This window comes from Aquarana catesbeiana, linkage group LG10 (genome assembly GCF_042186555.1).
Source record: "Aquarana catesbeiana isolate 2022-GZ linkage group LG10, ASM4218655v1, whole genome shotgun sequence".
NCBI lineage: Eukaryota > Metazoa > Chordata > Amphibia > Anura > Ranidae > Aquarana > Aquarana catesbeiana.
This window is the reverse complement of record NC_133333.1, coordinates 240,174,002-240,196,452: the sequence shown is the minus strand read 5'-3', so window position 1 is coordinate 240,196,452 and position 22,451 is coordinate 240,174,002. Positions and strand designations below refer to the sequence as shown.

The 22,451-nt window shown below is 43.1% G+C and overlaps 1 protein-coding gene across 1 annotated transcript in view; it reads right to left on the bottom strand.

Annotated features, from left to right (window-relative positions):
* The window catches only part of LOC141109904 (uncharacterized), a 152,217-nt gene that overhangs the window by 110,455 nt on the left and 19,311 nt on the right, over positions 1 to 22,451 (bottom strand). Inside the window, exons 14-20 of the mRNA XM_073601156.1 lie at positions 18,504 to 18,681; positions 18,031 to 18,258; positions 15,466 to 15,561; positions 13,879 to 14,052; positions 13,630 to 13,785; positions 12,272 to 12,392; positions 11,205 to 11,422 (exon numbers count right to left, since the gene is read on the bottom strand). Coding sequence (XP_073457257.1) covers positions 11,205 to 11,422; positions 12,272 to 12,392; positions 13,630 to 13,785; positions 13,879 to 14,052; positions 15,466 to 15,561; positions 18,031 to 18,258; positions 18,504 to 18,681 — 1,171 coding nt within the window. The remainder of the gene's footprint in view (positions 1 to 11,204; positions 11,423 to 12,271; positions 12,393 to 13,629; positions 13,786 to 13,878; positions 14,053 to 15,465; positions 15,562 to 18,030; positions 18,259 to 18,503; positions 18,682 to 22,451) is intronic.

Genomic DNA, 22,451 nt, shown 5'->3' with positions numbered 1-22,451 from the left:
GGCAAACTTACAAAATCTGCAGGGGATCAAATAATTATTTTCTCCACTGTATATACTGTTCTTTTTTTAGGGATTAAAGAAAACTCTTTATCTAATAAGTTAAACAAGACCAACATTTTATTTTTGGCAGGGTGTAATGTACCATCTTTTCCACCAGAGGTCAGACCTCACCAATTATGTAATCTTTGCTATACCAAAAACGAGTGTGCGTTATTTGCTTGAGGTGATTGTAGCTGTATTAGTGCACTTGCAACAGTACTGCTTGGACCTTGAAGACGGGGACACACCCCGAAAGCTTTTCTTGAAAAATTGAATGTTAGTGCAAATAAAAGAAAAGTATGACGGACAGTACTCAATTGTTTCTGTGCATTATTTGTAATTCTTGGACTGGGGAACAACATCAATAGAATACACTGAATTAAAAATGAATCCTTTTTCTTCTCCTTAAATTAGGGCTACCTCTTCTTTGCTTTTTTATGGCTTAAAAAAGTTTCACGGGGAAGAAGGTGTTTACTATTCTACACTTTAATATTATATACGTGGGAAACAATGGGATGGATTTACTAAAGGAATAAAAGTACGTTTTCACATAGCAAGTTTGGTAAATAAGGTGATGCTGTGTTCAGTTTAAATACCCAGTGCAAGGAAAAACAAGGCTGTTGCTTGCTCATGATTGGATAAATAAAATGAACATTCACATTATTCACTATGCTAAGTGAACATACAAAAAAAGTGGATATGCTATATTGCTTTTAAAAATCAATCCCAGAATCATCAGAGAAGATCGATGATTGAGAGCCGCACTCCATTCTCTGCTTGTCCGCGCTGCTTTATTCAAATGTCCACAAAGTATCTGCTGTGACCATAATGTCTGCACCCAAAAACCACCCTCTCCTTAACATATTGCACTAAAAATGGCCAAATTTTAAGGATCTATCCTAGTGACCAAGCCATTTTTGGTGAAATGCATTAACCACTTGTCTCCCGGGCACTTTCACCCCCTTCTTGATCAGGCCAGTTTCCAGCTTTCAGCGCTCTCATACTTTGAATGACAATTGCGCGGTCATTTATCCCCGTACACATATGACATTTTTATCATTTTTTTCACACAAATAGAGTTTTCTTTTGGTGGTATTTAATCATCACCGGGGTTCTTATTTTTTGCTAAACACACGAAAAAAACCCAACAATTAAAAAAAAAAATAAACGTTTTTCTTAATTTCTGTTCATTTTTTTTGCAAACAGGTAATTCTTCTCCTTCACTGATGGGTGCTGATGAGGCTGCACCGACGGGCACTGATAGGCTGCACTGATGAGGCTACACTGACATGCAGTACTGATAGGTGGCACTGAAGGGTACTGATAGGCGCCACTGATGGGCACTGATAGGTGGAACTGATCCAATACATATTAGAAAGGGAATACGTACACATGGGCCTCCGCAGAACTTTTTTCAGGAGGGGGGGGGGGCATCATTTTAGGGTCACCCATGCACCGCCCCTTTTCGACAATGTCATTATCACATTATCATGGTCAGAGACTGCAGACCTAGTACAGTCCCTAGGATAAGTAATGGATAATGGCCAACAGGCCCTCTTACCAGACCCAGCAAAACTACAGCAGTGATCCCTCCGGCTGGACAATCGCTCACTCTGGGTTCCCCGGGGGCGACTCTGGTCAGTAGTGTAGCATGTCTGTACCCTGGTAGTGGCTCAGTGTTTCTCCCTCTGGTGGTGCTGGGCAGCGTGGCTCTCTCTCTGGCTTCCGCCCAGCACGCTCCTCGTTCTTTGCTCTGTAGCACTCTCTCCCTCAGCTTTTTTCCAGGCTGCAGTCTTTCAGTCTCTCTCTTGATCGAGCTGTAGCCTCCTCCCTGTGGAAAATGGGGCTGCCAATCTTTGGGACTACATGTCCCATGATGCTCTCTTCTCCTAGTCTGCTTTGATTGGCCCTCAGTTATGGCCAATAGGGAAGGAATGGAGCAAGCAGGAAGCTGGGCGGGGAACCTGGTGAGAGCCGCCGTCTCTTCTCCCTGAGAGGAGAAATGGGGGGCGAGTGGGGGAAACCTCTGACAGCCCGCAGCTCGCCTTTCTCCTGACACAGCGCCGCCGAGTTCTCTGCTGGACTGAGCAGGGAAAAGAGCTGAAGTCACACTACACTGATGGGGGGGCTTGACGGCACCTTGATGGTGTCACTCCATTGGCGGGTGGCACCCGGGTACGGGCTGCCTGCACCCAAATAGCAACGCAACTGTGCTGAATTTAAGATCCGATCCCTGATTCCAGGGCGGGCACGTGACCCCCCTTGCCCCTGCCTGCGGAGGCCCATGTACGTACATTATCTACAAGAAGAGACATAGTTATACGCCCAGCTGATAAAGGAGGGGTAATTCAATCTAAGGAGAAATACCAAGAGGAGATCAATCGACAACAGCAGGACAATACGACATATGTTAAAGTATTAGACAACCCAACAATACAAAAAAGTGCTAGAAAAAGTGATCCATCTGGGAATTAAGAAAAATATACTGAATAACAAGGAAGCCAAGTACCTTGTTACTGAATACCAGTAATCTACACTATTCCTAAAATCCACAAGGATAAAGTAAACCCTCCTGGGAAGACCCATTGTCAATGGAATTGACTCCATAACAGTGAGAATGTGTCAGTACATCGACAATTTTATACAGCCAGCAGTACAACAAACGAAAGCATACTTGAGGGTAGGGATGAGCCCGTGGTTCAAGTCGAACGTAAGTTCGACTCAAACAACGGGTGTTATTTTATTCTAAAACAAACCGAACATATGGGGCGTTTGCGAAAAATTAGAGCGCCACAGAATGCCCCATGATGCACTGCGAGATTGCAGTGCATTGTTGTATAATGATTGGCCAAAGCATGCACCGGACCTGCATGCTTTGGCCAATCACAGCGCACTCTGCTGAGAGAGCCATAATTAGCCAAAGCCAGGGTGCCTTTGGCCAATCATGGCTCAGGGGGACTAAGTCCACGCCTCACACTATATAAGGCTGCTTACACGGCGGCCGTGTGTAGTGTTGTTGGTGTGGACAGAGAGATAGTTTGAGTTAGATTATGCAGGCAGGTTTTTCAGTTAGTGGCGGTGTATTTGATATATACAGTGCTGTGAAAAAGTATTAGTCCCCTTTCTGATTTTTTTTGCATATCTGTCACCCTTAAATGACTCAAACAAATTTTATCATTACACAAAGATAATCCGAGTAAATACAAAATGCAGTTTTTAAATGATGGTTTCATTTATTAAGGCACAAAAGCTGTCCAAACCTGACTGGCTTTATGTGAAAAAGTAATCTGCGCATGCGATGTGTTGACGTCACGCCGGCTGATCAACATATCAGCTGGAGTGACGTTTGGTACTGCGCATGTGCAGACCCATCTGGGGCATTTTTCGACAGGAGGCACATCTCGATAGAACACCGGCACCCTGTCAGTCCATAGATAAGACAAAGGAGTACGTCTAGAGCAGTGCTGTGGGTTTAGGATGTTTCAGCTACAAAAGCCCATGTTATGGGTTTGAAACAAATATGAAGTACAGGGTTGGATAAAGACATACTGAGACATGTAGTTCATCTGGAGGGCTGTAGATTACACTAATGATTGCTGTGAAAGGCTTGGAAATCTCTAAATTCAATAGATATTTTATATTTTATAGGTGCAATCAGGGTCCTTGGTAACTTAAAGCGGATCTTCAATCATTTTTTCATCTTTCCATCTATTAAATCTTCTGCCCTTGTTGTTGTTTTAACTTTGAATAGTAAAACATTTTTTTTCTGCCAGTAAATACCTTATACAGCCCACTTCCTGTTTCTAGTCTGGTAAAAAGCCTAGGCTTATGACATCATGCACAGCTCCCTCTCTCTCTCATGAGAGTTTGTCAGGAAGGGAGGGGGGATGAGTCATAAGAGGGCCAATGAAAGCTACAGAGCTGGAGGTGTGCCTCTGTGTGTGTCTGTGTAAATCCAGGAATTGAACAGGCAGCAGCTTCAGCTGCCCACAGTTAAAATGGCTGCAGCCAGACTCAGTGGAGGGAGATTTCTGCAGCATATTTGGCAAGTACAGAATCACAGTATATATAAAATAATATGCAAAGTGGTTGGAGGGAAGCTTCAGAACGGCAAAGATGTTTTAATTACAAATTATGTGAGCAAACTACAGTTCCTCTTTAACCCCTTCAGATCTGCGCTATAGCCAAATGACAGCTACAGCGCGGACCTACTCTGCCGGGAGGCCGTCAATAGACGTCCTCCACTTTGCGCACGCGCTGTGATCACCGAGTCAATGAGTCTCGGGTGATCACAGAGATCCCGGCCCCTTACCACGTGATCAGCTGTCAGCCAATGAAAGCTGATCACGTGATGTAAACAGGAGATCGGTAATGGGGTTTTTTTTCTCCTCACGCTGACATCATGAGGAGATAAAAAAGCCGATCACCGGCTTCTGTGCAAGGGACATCGGTCCCGAAGTGGAAGATGCACAGCCATCTCATCTGTGCCCACTACCAGTGCCCACAGTGCCAGGCATCAGTGCCCACCAGTGCATAACAGTGCCAGCAATCAGTGCCACCTATCAATGCCCATGAGTTATAATAATTGTTAAATAGTGCAGCACTATGAAATAAACTCTAAAATATACATACAAATATAAAGTGTACAATGCTTATTAATAGTGATTGTCTCACACTCTAGTCCTTGTGTGACCACTCAAAAAATAATAATGAAAAAAGAAAAAATAATAAAAATAATAGTGAAAAAACAACTCATAGAAAAGATCTTGCATTCAAATCCTCCTCTTTCCTTTCTACTTCTCGGCTTATTGGTGGTAAGAATCTTATGCTCCTTAGACTGCCCGTTCACGCTGGTGGCTTCACTACAGCTGATTCCAGGGAACGCCCTCCTTCACTCGCTCATTCAGGTTCAGCTCCACTTTAATCAGTGGAATGCAAGATCTTTTCTATGAGTTTTTAACTCATCCTTGAGGTGTGCGAACATTTTGGCTGGTGATGGTGTGCACATAGCATTATACTCAAGAGAGAGAGGATCCGCACAGCAGTGTTTTTGTTTACAACACATTTTATGAGAACATTTTTTCAGAAAATACAGGAGTTGTTTTTTCACTATTATTTTTAATATATATTTTTTTTCATTAATATTTTTTGAGTGGTCACACAAGGACTGACTAGAGTATGAGACAATCACTATTAATAAGCATTGTACACTTTATATTTGTATGTATATTTTAGAGTTTATTTCATAGCGCTGCACTATTTAACAGTTATTATAGTTTATATTAGGTGTGGTGATTCACTGAGAGTGTCACAGCAGCTGTGGAAATATTGTAATTTATTAATACTATTCACATTTATATTTTGACTTATGCTAGTATTTGGCGCTGATTGCTTTTTTCACGGTTTATATTAATAATGCCCATGAGTGCCACCTATCAGTGCCCACCAGTGGTGCAAATCAGTGCCACCTAGCAGTGCTGCCTATCAGTGTCACCTACCAGTGCTGATCAGTGCCCATCACTGCCACCCATCAGTGCCCATCACTGCCACCTATCAGTGCCACCTATTAGTGCCCATCAGTACCGCCCATCAGTGCCACCTCCCAGTGCTCACCAATGCCACCTATCAGTGCCCACCAGTGCCACCTCATCAGTGCCCACCAGTGCCGCCTAACGGTGCTCACCAGTGCAGCCTATCAGTGTCCATCTGTGCTGCCTCATTAGTGTACATCAATAAAGGAGAAAAATTACCAGTTTGCAAAATGTAATAACAAAATATAAAACGGTTTTGTATTTTATTTTAAACAATTTAGGTCTTTTTTAATTTTTTAACAAAAAAATAAAAAACCCAGAGGGGATCAAATCCCACCAAAAGAAAGCTCTATATGTGGGAAAAAAATGATAAAAATGTAATTTGGGTTCAGTGTTGTACGACCGCGCAATTGTCGTTCAAAGAGTGACAGCGCTAAAAGCTGAAAATTGTTCTAGGCAGAAGGGGGGTTTAAGTGCCCAGTGAGCAAGTGGTTAAGCTTTATGAAAATGATATATATTTTCTATTAAACCCTGGGGTTTACTCGACAATATATAATCCTTTTCTACATTTATCTGACATCAAATAAACATTACAGGTGGAATTTGACTGATCTAGAATATGTGGCACCTCTGCTGTGATTTGTGCTATATACAGTAAGTGAAATGTATATCCAAAATACTTGGCTGTCATTCTGCTACATTGTGTGCTGATCGATTGTTCACAAATGTAAGCATGGATGCCACAAACTTCCTCTTTTGATATACTTGTTTCTTTTATAGGCTCATAAAAGTTCCCCTTGCAGTGTGAACTACTGACCTGCACACTAATGGACCTTGTTTGGTGCGTCATTCTATATATAAAGTGTGCGGTTTATTTGAAGTCAATGGTCATTTTTAAAACAATCATCCTGAAAGCTACCCTGACACCTAATAAAAAAAATCCAGCCAGCTGCTCCCTGTAATGGAAGCAAAATACTTGGTGGGCAGTGAGTAAAATCTTTGCTCTCTTTAGTAGATAGGAGCACAGCTGCCATACAGTATTTGAATGATAGCATGCCCCCCAGTTGGTGCTGTGCTCCTTCCTTCCCGCTGCTACATCACTACAGAATGCAGCAACCAGCAGGAGGAACCACAGTGCCCAGCGGGGGGAGACTCACTGCCTTACACACCCGAAATTGTCAGATGGCAGCGTGCTACAACCTCTGAAAAAGATTGAAGGTTTCACTCATCACCCAACTGTCTGGAGTGGTAAGTGGGGTCTTGGGACCAATTCTATTTAATTTATTCATAAATAATATTGGGAACGGGATAGATAGCTCAATCTCAGTTTTTGCGGACAACACAAAATTAAGCAGGGCAATAACTTCACATCAGGATATAGAAATCTTACAGAAAGACCTGAACAAAATAATGGAGTGGGCAACTACATGGCAAATGAGGTTTAATGTGGAGAAATGTAAAGTAATGCACTTGGGGGCAAAAAACATAAATGCAAACTACTCATTAGGAGGAGAACCTCTGGGGGAATCAAGGATGGAGAAAGATCTGGGGGTCCTAGTAGATGGCAGATTGAGCAATAGCATGCAATGTCAAGCTGCAGCTTCCAAAGCTGGCAGGATATTATCATGCATAAAAAAAGGGATAAACTCCAGAGATAGAACAATAATCCTACCACTTTATAAAACATTGGTTAGACCACGTCTGGAGTACTCTGTCCAGTTCTGGTCACCAGTCCTCAGAAGGAAAATGCTGGAGCTGGAGAGTCCAAAGAAGGGCAACAAAACTAACAAGAGGAATGGAGGACATCAATTACGAGGAAAGGCTGCAAACACTAAGGGCCAGTGGCGGCTGATGCTCAAATTTTTTTTTGGGGGGGGGGGGGGGGGGCGCAAACAAACTGAAAGATTCTGAAAAAAAGCCCCATCAGTTGCAGCCTCACTGTGCCATCAATCACAGCCACTGTGTAAATCAATTGCCGCCACTGTACCATCAAACGCAGCCACTGTGCCATAAAATGCAGCCACTGTGACCATCAATTGCCGCCACTGTGCCATCAAACGCAGCTACTGTGCCATCAAACGCAGTCACTGTGCTAAACGCAGCCACTGTGCCCATCTATTGCCACCACTGTGCCATCAAATGCAACCACTGTGCCCATCAATTGTCACCACTGTGCCATCAAATGCAGCCACTGTGTCCATCAATTGCCACCACTGTGCCAAACGCAGCCACTGTGCCCATCAATTGCCGCCACTGTGCCATCAAACGCCACCACTGTGCCCATCAAACACAGCCACTGTGCCATATCAAATGCTCACACTGTGCCCCATCAAATGCTTGCACTGTGCCCCATCAAATGCTTGCACTGTGCCCCATCAAATGCTTGCACTGTGCCCCATCAAATGCTGCCAGTGTGCTCCCGCCCGCCGTCTGCTCTTACCCTGTCTCGTGGGACAGCTCCTCAATGTCTTCTCCCGTCCTCTCTTCCCGCCCTCTGCTATGATTGGACACCTGATAGGACGCACCGCCACTGCTAAGGGCTCTTTCACACATGCGGTCAGTTCAGGTCAGACCTGAACGGACGCTTCATGTACCTCTATGGAGCGACCGATGTCAGGAGTGACACGTCCGCTGACATCCGATCCGCTAAATGCAGACGAATGGTGACCCTATTTTCCATCCGTCTGGCAAATCAGATGAAAATGGACAGGCGGTCAGTTTTCATCCGATCCCCCTTAGAGGAGAGAGGGGTGCTGACAGGTCCTTCTCTGCACAGGGAATGGAGACAGACCTGTCATCTGCTGGCTCAGCTGGGATCAACGGAGCGATCTCTGCTGAGCAAGGGGAGTCCGTCAAAACGGAAAGTCTTGTGTGAAAGGGGCCCAAGTGTATTCTCGCTGGAGAAAAGACGCTTGAGAGGGGACATGAAAGCGATTTACAAATACCTCAATGGTGATCCCAGCATAGGAAAAAACTATTCAGTCATAAGGAGTGTAAGAGGACACGGGGCCACACAATGAGAATGGAGGAGAAGCGGTTTAATCTTAAACTACGAAGGGGGTTTTTCACTGTCAGGACAATAGGGATGTGGGACTCTCTTCCACAATTGGTGGTGGCTGCGGAAAGTATTGATAGTTTTAATAGACTCTTAGATGTGTATCTTAAGGAGCAAGACATACAGGGATATGGGAAATAATTACAGACACTGACACAAGTACACCTACACAGGTTGAACTGGATGGACTATTGTCTTTATTCGACCTTACCTACTATGATACTATGAACTCTAGAGAGATAAGTATTCAGCCAATAAGACATTTTTTGAAGGAGACTGGAGAAAATGTTTCACCCAAATACCTAGGACTTTTCAGAAAAAGAACTACAAGTTAATCTCCTTGTGGTACCAGACTCCCTTGAGCTGAACCACATCTATTCAATACTAAGCTCATGTTGGAGGTGCACAGAGGAATGCGATACCTACTAACACATTTGGTGGGACTGCCAATCACCCCCTTTTGGAAGGTCGCCTTTACCACATACAATATCATTTGTATATCACTCGCTTTGGGTTTCCACAAAGTAGCTCTATTGTCAATGATTCCTGGGTCCATTTCCAAAATGAAGAAAGCCATCTTGAGACACTGTCTATTAGCTGCACAGGAACTGTAGACATTTTCTGTCATTGTAAGTCAACATCTCTGTCACATATTTTGGAATGGGCCCAGGTACGTATGAAATCATGACTATGGAGACTCTGGTGGCTGCCGACAGTAATGATCCAGAAAAGACCCGTTTCCAAGGGACATGGCAGGCTCACAGGGACTCCAATCATTTTTGTGCTCTATATTAAAGTAGTTGTAAACATTAAAGGTTTTTTTTAATAAAAGACCTTGCACTGTCTGTTACACCCCCCCCCCTACTTAAATGAAACCTTAATCGATCTAGCACTGTGCCCAGCTGCAGATCTTCTCCTCCCTCTTCCTGGTCTCACAGGCCTGGCAGAGCCATTGGCTTCTGGCAATCAAACCCTGTGAGCGGGGGGTGGGACTAAGATGCTCTGTGTGTGTCTATGGACACACATAGCCCAGGTCAGGAAGAGTCTGCATGTCTGTCCCCTATGGCTTGCTTTGGGGGGGCAATCAGAGTGGAGAAATGTCATCAGCACATCAAGGATTCCTCAAAGGGTCTTGTCACATGGTCACACAGACCCTTTGAGGAAACCTTGGTGTGCTGATGACATTTCTTCACCCCAATTGTCTCATTACAGCACCTAACATTACTACAGCCATTTTCATGAATGTGTGCGTGGGGAATATTGCTCTTGGACTCTCTTTGGGGGAAGACACAGAAGAAAGCGGAGATCGCTGGCGGGGAACCCTTAATGAGGAGGTTCAAGGCCGCTCCGTGCAATACGATTGCACCAAGCAGGTAAGTATAAGGTAAGTATAAACCTGTTTATTATTATAATAAATAATAAAAAAACAAAGCTTTACAACCACTTTAAGACAATTACCCCCCTCTGAATAAATTGAACTACAATCTCTGCATGTCATTTCATCCCGCTAATGGTATCTGAAAGACTCTGTATTCCTCCCATTGGTTGATATGGGTTTACGCCCACTCGTGTTTACATTTTCTTATATTTCCAATGTCTTTTTATAATTTGAATAATAATCCAAGAAGAAATGAATGTCACTGTGATTTCTTTTCCCTCCCTTTCCACCACCCTTCTTCCCTTCCCTTTACCTCCTTTGTTCCTTCCCCTCCTTCTTTCCCTAGTTTTCCCCTCACTCTTCCTCCTCCCCATCATCCTATACCTTTTACTGTTTAATACTCCTCAATATATTGATCGACACAATTGTAAAACTGAAAATCTGAATAAAGACATAATTGAACCAGAGTGATCAGTATTCAGCTTCTATTTCAGGGGACAACTGGTTGGGTTCTTTTTTCAAAGCAACGGAGTCTCTTTAAAGTGGAGTTCCACCCACTTTTACAACTCTTCAGCATCCCTCACTAAACTGTGCACTGTAATCGAATTGGATATATATATTTTTTTTTCTCAGCACCTACTGTATATCTGCTGTATTCATTTTTCACTTCCTCCACCCTGGCCATGGCCCATCGCATCACTTCCTGTTTGCAATGCCTTCTGGGAAGGGGCGGCAACTTCCTCTGACACTGCCGTTGCTATGGAAACCTGACCTGAAACCTATTACACTGCTTGTGCTGCACTGAGCATGTGCGAGATCTGCAAGGATGAGATCCAGGAAGAAATGCAGCCTGGCTTCAGATGCCCACACTTAAGATGGCCACGGCCTGCTGTAAGTTTATAAAATAACAAACTACTGCTATAAACTAACAAAACAGACCTTAGTTTACAGACTAACTTTACTAGAATACATTAGGCTTGTGTATTGTAGGGGTATTTTTATTTAAAAAGTATAATTTCGGCCGGAACACCACTTTAACTATGATGTAACCATCAGTACAAACTGTTACATGATCCATAATACTTTTCATCAATGAAAGCTGTTGAAACAGCTCAGGTCTCCCCATCAGGCCCTATTTAAGAGATGGCTGTAGAAAATCAGACTATTGCTGTAAAACAAACAGATTACATGGTAACTGTACCTGGCTGGGAACAGAACCAGCCTCCAGGGCATGGTGAACATCCTTCAATGCTTATTAGTCCAGTTTTGTTACTGAATGTGCCAGTTGGGCAAGGATTTTGATGCCCATACATTGTTCCTTCTACACAGTAATACCCAAGTGGACATTCCCTGGGCATGTGGGCATTTGCTGAAACGTTATCAAGAGTTTCTCTTGCCAGCAAGACCAAGCCACAAAATCTGTGAAATAAACCACATATTTATCAATTAGGTTCAGCTTGTCAAAATTTACAAAACATTTTCAATTGCGGCAAAATAATGTGAAGGAGTAAATGACTCAGTAATAACCATCATATTATGCTAAAGTGAACCCGATATGGCCAAAAATGTCTCAGAGTAAAAAATAGTCCTAACGCCTTTTGGTACTTGCATGTAACTTGTTCAGACTGATACGTATGGAGCCCCCTGGATCCTAGCCCCCTACTGTACACGGGATCTTGACATTTGCTCAAGATTGAGCCCTGTTCCTTCCCAGCAACAAATCCCACTCTGTCACTCAACTGTCAAATGCCAGAACTTTAGAGAGCAGTAGAGGCTCTGGAATTTGAAATGTAAAATACAGGGGTCAGATTTAGCACTGCTTGTGGCAACTTGATGCAGAAGTCCTATGAACAGCCTAGGATTCAAGGGGCTTCATAGGGATAATTTTAAGAGTAAAACAGATCCTTGGAGACATCACAATGTAGGCCAAGTCAGGTTCACTTTAACATAACCATCTTGACCTCACTGGGTGACATTGAGCACAAATATTTTTTAGAAATAAGCAGAGGCCAACACCATTTATATTTGTCATATTATACAGTATATAGTGTACATGGAGCCATTCACACCAGCTCCTTCCCTTGCATTGGCTTAAAGAGAACCAGCCACCAATGGGCATTTGTAATAATCATATAAGCCAGAGTAGATGGAGGAACTTTAATAAAGGAGATCTGAGCAGTATCATACTGGTATCATGAAAAGAAAACACTGCACATATCACAAATAATACAGGTATAGTTTTGACTTGTACTTGTTATGGTTACTTACTTCCCTGGAGGACATATTTGGCACTGGCTCTGCCCCATCTTATCTTGGTAATGCCCTGCGGTGCAGATTTTGGGTTCAGGGCTGCCAGGGGGACAATAATGGCCAATGGGGCAAAGATAATCTGTAACACGAACAGAAGACAAACAGGATTTTTTTTAAAGGTTGTACAATGTCAGACTGTTCAGCCACATACTGTAGATCACATATGTCAAGAACAAGGCCTGCTGGCCTAATCCGGCCCACAAGGCCTTGTCATGTGTCCCTTGCATTCAGTTTTGCAGCCAGAACATGGCGCAACTCCATTTCACCACCACTGGTTCTCACCCTTTGCTCCCTCTCCCCACTGTCACTTGTAACCACAAAAGCCTTCTGTGATTACAAGGGATGGCTTTGCTCTCAACGGCTCCTGAAACTAACAGATCTCTGCATAGCGGGGACAGAGCTCAAGAATCTGAGGCAGAGAACACTCTCCCTGCAAGGTGAGGCAAAGCCGCCTACACAGGGAGGTACTAAAGCCAGGCCAGGTAGGAGAGAGAGATGCAAGGAAGCTTTGGAGAGGAGGGGGGGTTGGAAACTGTGCATAGCGCACCCCTAAACCCTGCACTCTGTACAAAGCACACCCCTGAAACCTGCACTCTGTACATAGTACACCCCTGAACTCTGCACTCTGTATGTAGCGCACCCCTAAACCCTGCACGTAGCGCACCCCTGAACTCTGCACTCTGTCCATAGGGCACCTCTGATACTACACTTTGTACCTAGCACACTCCTGAACAGTGCACTCTGTAGGCAATGCACTCATGAACCCTGCACTCTGTATGTACCGCAATCCTGAACCCTGCACTCTGTATGTAGCACACTCCTAAACTCTGCACTCTGTAGGTAGCGTAATCCTGAACCCTCCACTATGTATGTAGAGCACCCCAAATACAACCGGCTCTTTGAGGGCAACCATACTGCTCAATGAAATTGAGTTTGACACCCCTGCTGTAGATGGTTTAAGGATTTGATAAAAACCTTGTGGTCAAGCAAATGAGCTTACAGATCCTTGTTCCTGAGTCCTGAAGCATTACACATGACAATAATGGGGGGGGGGGCTGTCCTCTGATATAGAGCCCTCGGCTGGTTCATTTTTAAACATGAGTCCTTGTCTAACAGTGCCAGTGTTGAGAAAGATGATGTAGAAGGTTCTGCTGTTGGTTCTATCAATATACCTATATGGCAGCATCACCACTAACAACTTTTCCCTTAGCATGGCTGGATTCAGATAAGGGACCAGATGTCACTCTGCTTTCTCATTGATATTAATGAGCTGAGGGCTGTAAATAACACTTAAGGGGAAAGTGGTAAATTGCTACCTGGACTCTGTGGATAGACAGTTCCCAGAGGACAGTACCAGCCCTTACTGCACTCAGCATCAGGGAGTTTATTCCCCCATTGTGAGCAGTAGAATCCAGCTGTACATGGCAGACAATCGTGAGGGGACTGGGCACCCGGTGAAGGCAGATACGTGCCTGTAGATAGGAATCATCAGAGAGGTTGTGTGTTAGTCTATAATATATACAGAATTAATTTTTTTACATTACTGAGACATACAAATTCTTGACCTGGTGGACACGGAGAAGGAGACGATGTTCCAGCACCACAGAAGTGACCTGGAGGGCACAAACCTCCCATCTCCCCGTTTTGTGGGTTAGGGAAAGAAGAACCTCCTATACAGAAAAACCCAGCATCGCATAGACCAGATTCAGCAGACATCTCAGGGAATGCACAGTATTTCCCTGAAAGAAAACATATACAAAAGCAGAATTAGTTACATGGATAAAGATATACAGAAGAATCTCACAAACTCTTCATTTTTTCCTGTGAAATCACAAAAGCCACAAACAGAAGCGAGACATACAAAATAAGGGACATCTCAAGTACAAGAAAGGAGAATAGTCATATCTGTGGTGCAGGAGGATGCAGTGGTGGAGATAAGTACCTTATTGGGGGACAGGAAAGGGATGAAGACTAGACATGTGCAATTTGTTTAGTTCCGAGTTAGTTTTTTAACGAATTTTGACAAATTCGTTAATTTCCAAATTTTTCTCTTTTTTTAACAAGAAAAATTTCCGAATTTTTCAATTCGAAATTTGGAAATTCGAAATTCAGAAATTCGAAATTTGGAAATTCAGAAATTCGGAATTCGGAAACTGGAAAATTTAGAAAATTCGGAAATTCGAAATTCAGAAATTCGAAATTCAGAAATTCGAAATTCAGAAATTCGAAATTCAGAAATTCGAAATTCAGAAATTCGAAATTCAGAAATTCGAAATTCAGAAATTCGGAAATTCAGAAATTTGGAAATTCAAAAATTCGGAATTCAGAAACTGGAAAATTTGAAAATTTGGAAATTGGAAATTCAAAAATTCGGAAATTGGAAAATTTCAGAAATTTTAAATTTCAGAAATTCGAAATTAGGAAATTTGAAAATTTTAAATTAGGAAATTCCAAAACGCAAAAATCTGAAAATTCAAAAACCCGAAAATCTGAAATAGCTAACTAATAATAAATATTAAATTATAGGTATTTAAATTTCCTTTCAAATTTGGCTGTTAGTGAATGTATTTGAACTAATTATCTGAAATAACGAATGCCGCATCTAATCGAATAGAACGTAATTATCTAATAATAATAAATAACAACAATAATAAAACCTTTTTATTATTATTATTAATTTGTTCCATTCCATTTGTTTAGATGCGGCATTCGTTTTTTTCGGATAATTCTTAACTTCAGATAAATTTGTATTTGTTACATTCACAAACAGCTAAATTTGAAAGGAAATTCCAATACCTATTATTTAATAGTTAGTTATTATTTAGAATTATACTGATTTCTTTTTGACTTTCTTTTTTTCAGATTTTCGAATTTTCACATTTCTGAACTTCCGAATATTCAGAAATTCAGCATTCAAAAATTCGAAATTCGGAAATTTGAAAATTCGGAATTCAAAAATTCAGAAATTCGGAATTCGAAAATTCAGAAATTTGGAAATCCGGAATTTGAAATTCGAAAATCTGAATTTTCGGATTTCCGGATTTTCGAATTTCCGAAAAAAACAAAACGAAAACAAACACATTTTTTGTCAAAGCACATCTCTAATGGAGACATCATGAGTGAGAAGAGAAACCATGAACACTAGGGCATACCTGGAGTGCAGGGAATGGGAAAGGATGAGCCTGCTGGGCAAAACGTTCCTGCTGGGCACATGCCACCATTTGTAGAAACAGACGAAGTATTGTACACTAAAACAATAATCAATAAATATCAGACAACTAAATGCCCTTACTGTATATGTAGTGTCTTCAAACACATTCTTCAATAAGAACATGATGCAGCCAAATGACAAGATTAAAACATTATGAACATGTTCCTAGGAAAATCCTGACAGAGATCCAAAATTCCACCACTGTACGCAGCAAAGTAGAAATGGATGCCTGATATTACCTTTATTAAACATGAATGTTTCTTAGTGCACAGCTCTGATTTATTTTGACTTTAGTACTGGGGTCTGACTTTCCACTATTCCATGACAAACACTTCTAACTTCCATAGCTCTCAGTTAGATAAGAGGGCCGTCACTACAGCAGTGAAATGACAGTTGGCTGTGCTTAGTCCTGAAATGAGATCAGGGAGGCAAAAAGGAGCTTTTATGGCTAACAGGGGCTATAGCAGGCAGTATGTGGTATTTGCTTTACCCACAGGCAAAATTGTAACATATTGCAGGTTGCCAGTCCTTAGATGTGGTGGCTGCATCAGTGTTCTTTTTTTTTAGACTTTTTCTTTTATTGTCACCTGTTGATCCTGCCAGTAACACAATTCTTATCTTAGGATGGCTACACTCACTCCTCCACTCTATCTACAGGGGAGAACAAGACTATTTAGATAGACTTTACATAAGGGATTAACTACATAAATCCAACTAACACTTTTTAAACAGTTACAGAAACCTTTTTTTTTCTGGAACAGAGATTTTAACTAAATGAATAGAAGCTGATCATTGTATGCACCCCTTTCAGTGTAATATGGTTCATCTGAACCCTTTGTACTTACCACTGTAGGTGGCGCTCAACTGAAGCAGCAATGCAAAAGCGGAAGGAAGTCACAAGGAACTTGGTTATTCTATAATTTCCTGCGGTCACCAGGGGAACAACTGTCTGATTGGATTCGGGTGACCCTCGTGACCTCTGCAGCCAACTTGGGTGAGGTTAGAGCCTATTTAACCACTTCCCACCCGGCCTATAGCAAAATGACGGACGGGCGGGCAGTAGTTCAGTTATCCTGAGTGGGCACCATATGACGTCCTTCAGGATAACAGCCGGCGCGCGCCCGTGGGGGCGCGCATCACGGCGAGCGGTGGTGCAGTGTGTCAGTCTGACACACCGCTACACCGATCTTGGTAAAGAGCCTCCAACGATCGGCGGCTCTCCCGACAGGAGGGGTCTGTGCTGATTGTTTATCAGCGCAGCCCCCCTCGGATGCCCACACTAGACCACCAGGGAAGCTGCCAGGACCACCAGGGAAGGGGGCAACATGTGGATGGCCAGGTATGTACCCCATCGCCATCCACATGTGCAAATTATGCCCAATCTGTGCCAATCAGTGCCCATAAATGGGCACTGACTGGCACCATTATATAACATGTAACATCAGTGATGCCCAGCAATGCCACCCATCAGTGTCATCAGTGCCACCAGTGTCATCAGTGCCACCCATCAGTGCCACCTATCAGTGCCCATCCGTGTCCATCAGTGCCCGCCCATCCGTGTCACCTATCAGTGCCACCCATAAGTACCCATCAGTGCCACCCATAAGTACCCATCAGTGCTGCCTACGAGTGCCCATCAGTGCCACCTACGAGTGCCCATCAGTGCCACCTACGAGTGCCCATCAGTGCCACCTATGAGTGTACCGCATACCAGTGCCACCTATCAGTGGCCATCAGTGCCACCTATCAGTGCCCATCAGTGCTGCCTATCAGTGCCGCCTTATCAGTGCCCGTCAGTGCAGCCATATCAGTGCCCGTCATTGAAGAAGAAAACGTACTTATTTACAAAAATTTTTAACAGAAACAAAGAAAAATTTTCGGTCTTTTTTTATTTGTTGCGCAAAAAATAAAAATCGCAGAGGTGATCAAATACCACCAAATAAAAGCTCTATTTGTGGGAACAAAATAATTAAAACATTTGTTTGGGTACAGTGTTGTATGACCGCACAATTGTCATTCAAATTGTCGACAGCGACAGCCTGGCTTCTTGATTTGTTCCTGTAGGGACATATTTCCCATCTGTTAGAGACAGGGCATATCAGCAGTGAGAGGTTGCAGAGGAGTAGGGAAAGTGCGGGGACTAAGAAATTTCCTTTCAGGAAGCCTCCCATTTGGGTGTGGACCGGCCAGGCCGCATTCCCACTCCTTGCTGAGGAGCTGTCAGTATTATTGCAAGATAACTTTCCTCTGCCACAGTCTGTAAGCGGGGAGGTAATGCTGTTGTGGTAATGCTATTTACAAACTGCATCCTATTTGTCATTTATGATTTTGTCCATAGTTCCACTTTATGGCAGGACTTTCCATTTTTAAAATTAGAGCACTGGTTCACTTTAATCTATATTCACTTTTTCAGAAACTAAAAGCAAGCCCAAGGAACATGATTAATAATAAACAAATGAAAGAAATGTTTGATGTAGTTTAATCAGATGAAACATGTACATTTTACCTGGAGACTCAGAGAAGTGGGTGGGTTTTTCAGAAACTGATCCTGCATGGCAGAACCAGCCAGGGGCACAATAACCTTCTGGTCTTTCTAGTCCGGGTCTGGAACAAAACCTTCCAGGCAGGCAGGGCAGGCAAGTGCCAATGTCAGTGGCTCCCTGAATGCCATTGAATGTACCTGGAGGACATGGGTACTGTGCTGCATATTCTGTCTTCTTTGGGCAGTAATGTCCTACAGAAGAAAAAGTCACAAATTAGCCCTTGTCTTTAAATGTCTTCTTCATTTTCCACAAACCTTTTTCTTTGGATGTCCTACTCTATAGCTCCCCCATTACTTTCACTAAATCTGATTAGTACATTTAAAGAGGTCTGTTTTCTCCACAACATGTAGTTTCATAGAGATGTGTCGAACAAATGCAACACACTACTCAGACTAAAATGAATAATCATTGGATAGGATGAATAAAGATTTTGTACCTTCAGGGCAGATGGTTATATTAGATGACTGTGCAGGACAATAAAATCCTTCTGGACAATCAGAACATCGGTGTTGAGCTACAGACTGTGAAAATGTTCCTGGAGGACAAGGCTGGGGAGCGTGACTCCCTTTGGGACAGGAATGACCTGCAGGGCAGGGCCCCCCACTGCTGGATACCTAAGAAGATGATTATACAGGAATTATAGAGGAAACACATTAGTCGTGTAATATGTACACCACAACTACTTATAGCCCAAGGGACTTTGTGAGTCACATCACAAGAAATGTATTTTCATAAAAACATATTTATCGTTTACAGAGATAATTCACAAACATCAAAACATAAATATCATAATATATCAACAGTAAAAGTACACACATCACATTACTGTATACAAATATGGAAAAACCTTGCATGAGCAAGATTTGTCCATGATTATATCCATAGGCAAATATGAGGAATAGTGCTGAAGTTCTCGACGCGTTTCGCAAGAAAGAAAAACTTGCTTCCTCAGGAGAAGCACTCAGACATATCATGCTGCTTTGCCAACAATAAAAGGTTGAAGAATATTTCTACATATACATGCAAAACAATATAGATGTAGATAAAATTAAATAAATCCTCCAAATGTGTGCAGCATAGGGCCTCGGATGGATCCCCTCATAGGTCCACAAACATGCCCCCCCCCGGGAGTTAAGGGAGGATAGGGGGAGGGGCCAGGCATAAATTGGTCTAGCCACCAAACAACCCTGCTGTGCCAGGTGGTGAAGGAGGTGGAATGCCCACTAAGATCCTATAGCCCCAAATGGCCACCACCGGTCTGCTCACAACAAAATGCAGGCAGCTCCCACATTCGGGAAACGCGTCGAGAATTTCAGCACTATTCCTCATACAGTAAGACCTTGGTTTGAGAGTAACTTGGTTTGAGAGCGTTTTGCAAGACAAGCAACATTTTTAAATAAATTTTGACTTGATATACAAGCGATGTCTTGATATAAGAGTAGCGTCATGTCACAACATGTATAAAAGTATAAAAGAGAAGAGAGGCGCCTCTAAGTGTAGCAATATGATTACATTTAATGAAGGTATAACATTTAGCAACATATTGCTACACTTAGAGGCGCCTCTCTTCTCTTTTACACTCTGTAGCTCCTGACGGATTTTGTTTATAATCCCCTTGTGGAAGCTGCCATTTGTGGATGGACATTTTACGGTTACACAACCTATCGCATTACTATAATCTTTTTTATATGGACTATGAACTGAAGAACCTATGAATAAATGGTTGCGGAACAAATCATTTAAATTTCCATTATTTCTTAGGGGGAAATTTGCTTTGATAAACAAGCGCTTTGGAATACAAGCATGTTTCCGGAACAAATTATGCTCGCAATCCAAGGTTTTACTGTATTTGGCAATGGATATTAGCATGAACAAGTCTGGCTCATGTAAGATATGTCTGAGTGCTTCTCCTGAGGAAGCAAGTTTTTCTATCTCACGAAACACGTCGAGAACTTCAGCACTATTCCTATTTGCCTATGGCTATTAGCATGGGCAAATCTGGCTCATGCAAAGTTTTTCCATATTTGTATACAGTAATGTGACGTGTGTACTTTTATGCCCCGTACACACGGTCGGATTTTCCGATGGACAATGTCCGATCGGAGCGTGTTGTCGGAAATTCCGACCATGTGTGGGCGCCATCAGACATTTTCCATCGGATTTTCCGACACACAAAGTTAGAGAGCAGGAGATAAAATTTTCCGACAACAAAATCCGATCGCGTCAATTCCGACCGTGTGTGGCCTGTTCCGACGCACAAAGTGCCACGCATGCTCAGAAGAAATTCCGAGACGGGACAGCTCGTTCGGGTAAACTTAGCGTTCGCAATGGATACAGCACTTTCGTCACGCTGCAATGTTCAAAATGGTTTAATACAGCGCACTCTCTTCTTCTTTATAATGTGACAAGAATTAAGTGGTTTTGCTGCTCATATTCACACACACTTCTCACAAACTGTTATTTGTGTTTTTTTAGTGGGATTCCCTGAATATATTGTTATTAGTTGTCACATCTGACTTTGTTTTTTGTTTTTTTTGTATTTTCAGCCTTTTTTTTTCTTTAATGTTTGGATTTTTTCCAAGGCTGATCTTTGTTCAATGTTATTTTTATTTTTACTCCAGAATATTTTTGTGTGTGTTTTGTGTGTCAAGTTACCCCAACACCATTGATACCTTGTATTATTTAATCTCCAGGAGATTGTTTGGTGTTGGTGTCCCTTGTTCATTTCACATTGTATATTTGAAATGTACCTGAATCCTCACAAACCAACTGTCCTTTTTGAAGTAAAACACATAGGAGAGTATAATTCAAAACAAAAATCCTTTATTAAGGGCTCAGAACCAAACAAAGAGGAAGGCAACACTGGATCAACAGGAGAAATTAGCGAAGCCTGGGACCCCCACGGCAGACATCAATTCTTGAACATCAAAATTGGTGGCCTGAGGAGTCCATATCTAAGGGAGGGCAGTCTGGTCCAGAATTCGCAGAGATCTGGAAAGCAGCAGATGACATCTATGTTCCTAGGCTGTGGTACCACAAGAGGCTGCATTTTTTGGCCGACCAGACTGGATCCAGGGCAATCACTGTCTGGTCTTCCTTCCACGTTTCCTTCCGGGCTGTGGCTGTGCAGTTGGAGATGTGGCAGGAGGAGGAGTAGGACCTGGAGGAGGAGGAGGAGGACCAACGCGAAGGTGTGTCTGAGGTGTAATTTGGCCCCTCATACCTTTCTCCAGAGCCTCCGATATGAGGGCCTCACACATGACTTTTTGGCCCTCCTCCATCCTCTGCATTTTATATGCTATGAAGGCAGCAATGTTCTCCTCCATGGCATGGGGTGCTCCCAGGACCTCTGTAGCCCTCCAAAAGAATCCTATAGCAGCCTCCTCTAGGGTACTCCTCCTACTGCCACTTTCTCTTTTCAGGGGGGGTGGAGGGACCTGCAGATCAGCCAGCCGGCTCGGCCCGGCCACCTCCTGGCTGAGACTTCCCTGTGTATGAAAAAGGGACATGGTTTTAGTTGTTGCTTCATCAATCACAATCCTAAATTAGTACTCCCAACTAACATCTAGTTAACATCATTGATTGTACAAGCAGAAATATTTCGAGGAATGCTATACCTGGCTCAATCTGGGCTCCTCCACATGCGGCCTGGAAGGCCCAGGTTGGGCGTCAGAAGCCTCAGCCGGGGGGGAAGGAATCGTGGAAGGAAGACTTGAGAGGGATGGCCTGGGTTCAGTCTGGCCTGCCAGAAAATGCAGCCTGTCGTAGTACAACATCCTGGGGACATAGATGTCATCTGCTGCTCCGGATCTCTGTGAATCCAGGACCTTCTTGCGCTCCCTTACATATGTGCTCCTCAGGCCACCAATGAAGATCTTTAAATAGGTGATGTCTGCTGTGGGGATCACCTGCTTCACAATTTCACACAATTGCTCCAGTGCTGCCTTCCTCTTTGCTTGGTTCTTGAAATGGGGGTGGGTAATCTCCCACAGACAGGGCAGCTCCCTTAGCATTTCTACGAATACTGACATGAAGTCATTATCTTTGAGTACCATATCCATGTTCACTGCAAGACACAACACAAGACAAAGCCTTATGTCAGACAAAACTCTCCAAAACCCTCTTGTTACAATATAGGCCTCAATCTAGAAGCAGTATAGGCACAAGTTTGTCTCTTACCTTCGTTCTTACGATCGGCGCGTCCAATGCTCCTTCCTCCGCTCACAGATCGTACGTAATACGCACGCGTGTTACGCTTTATACACACTGCGCATGCGTGTAACTCCGCCCGCCCCTGACGTTCTTTCTAGTCTATTCACCGCCCCTTTTCGTTCGGCGCAGTGGGTGAAGAGCATGATGGCGGATTTAGAGCAGGTGTGTGCTA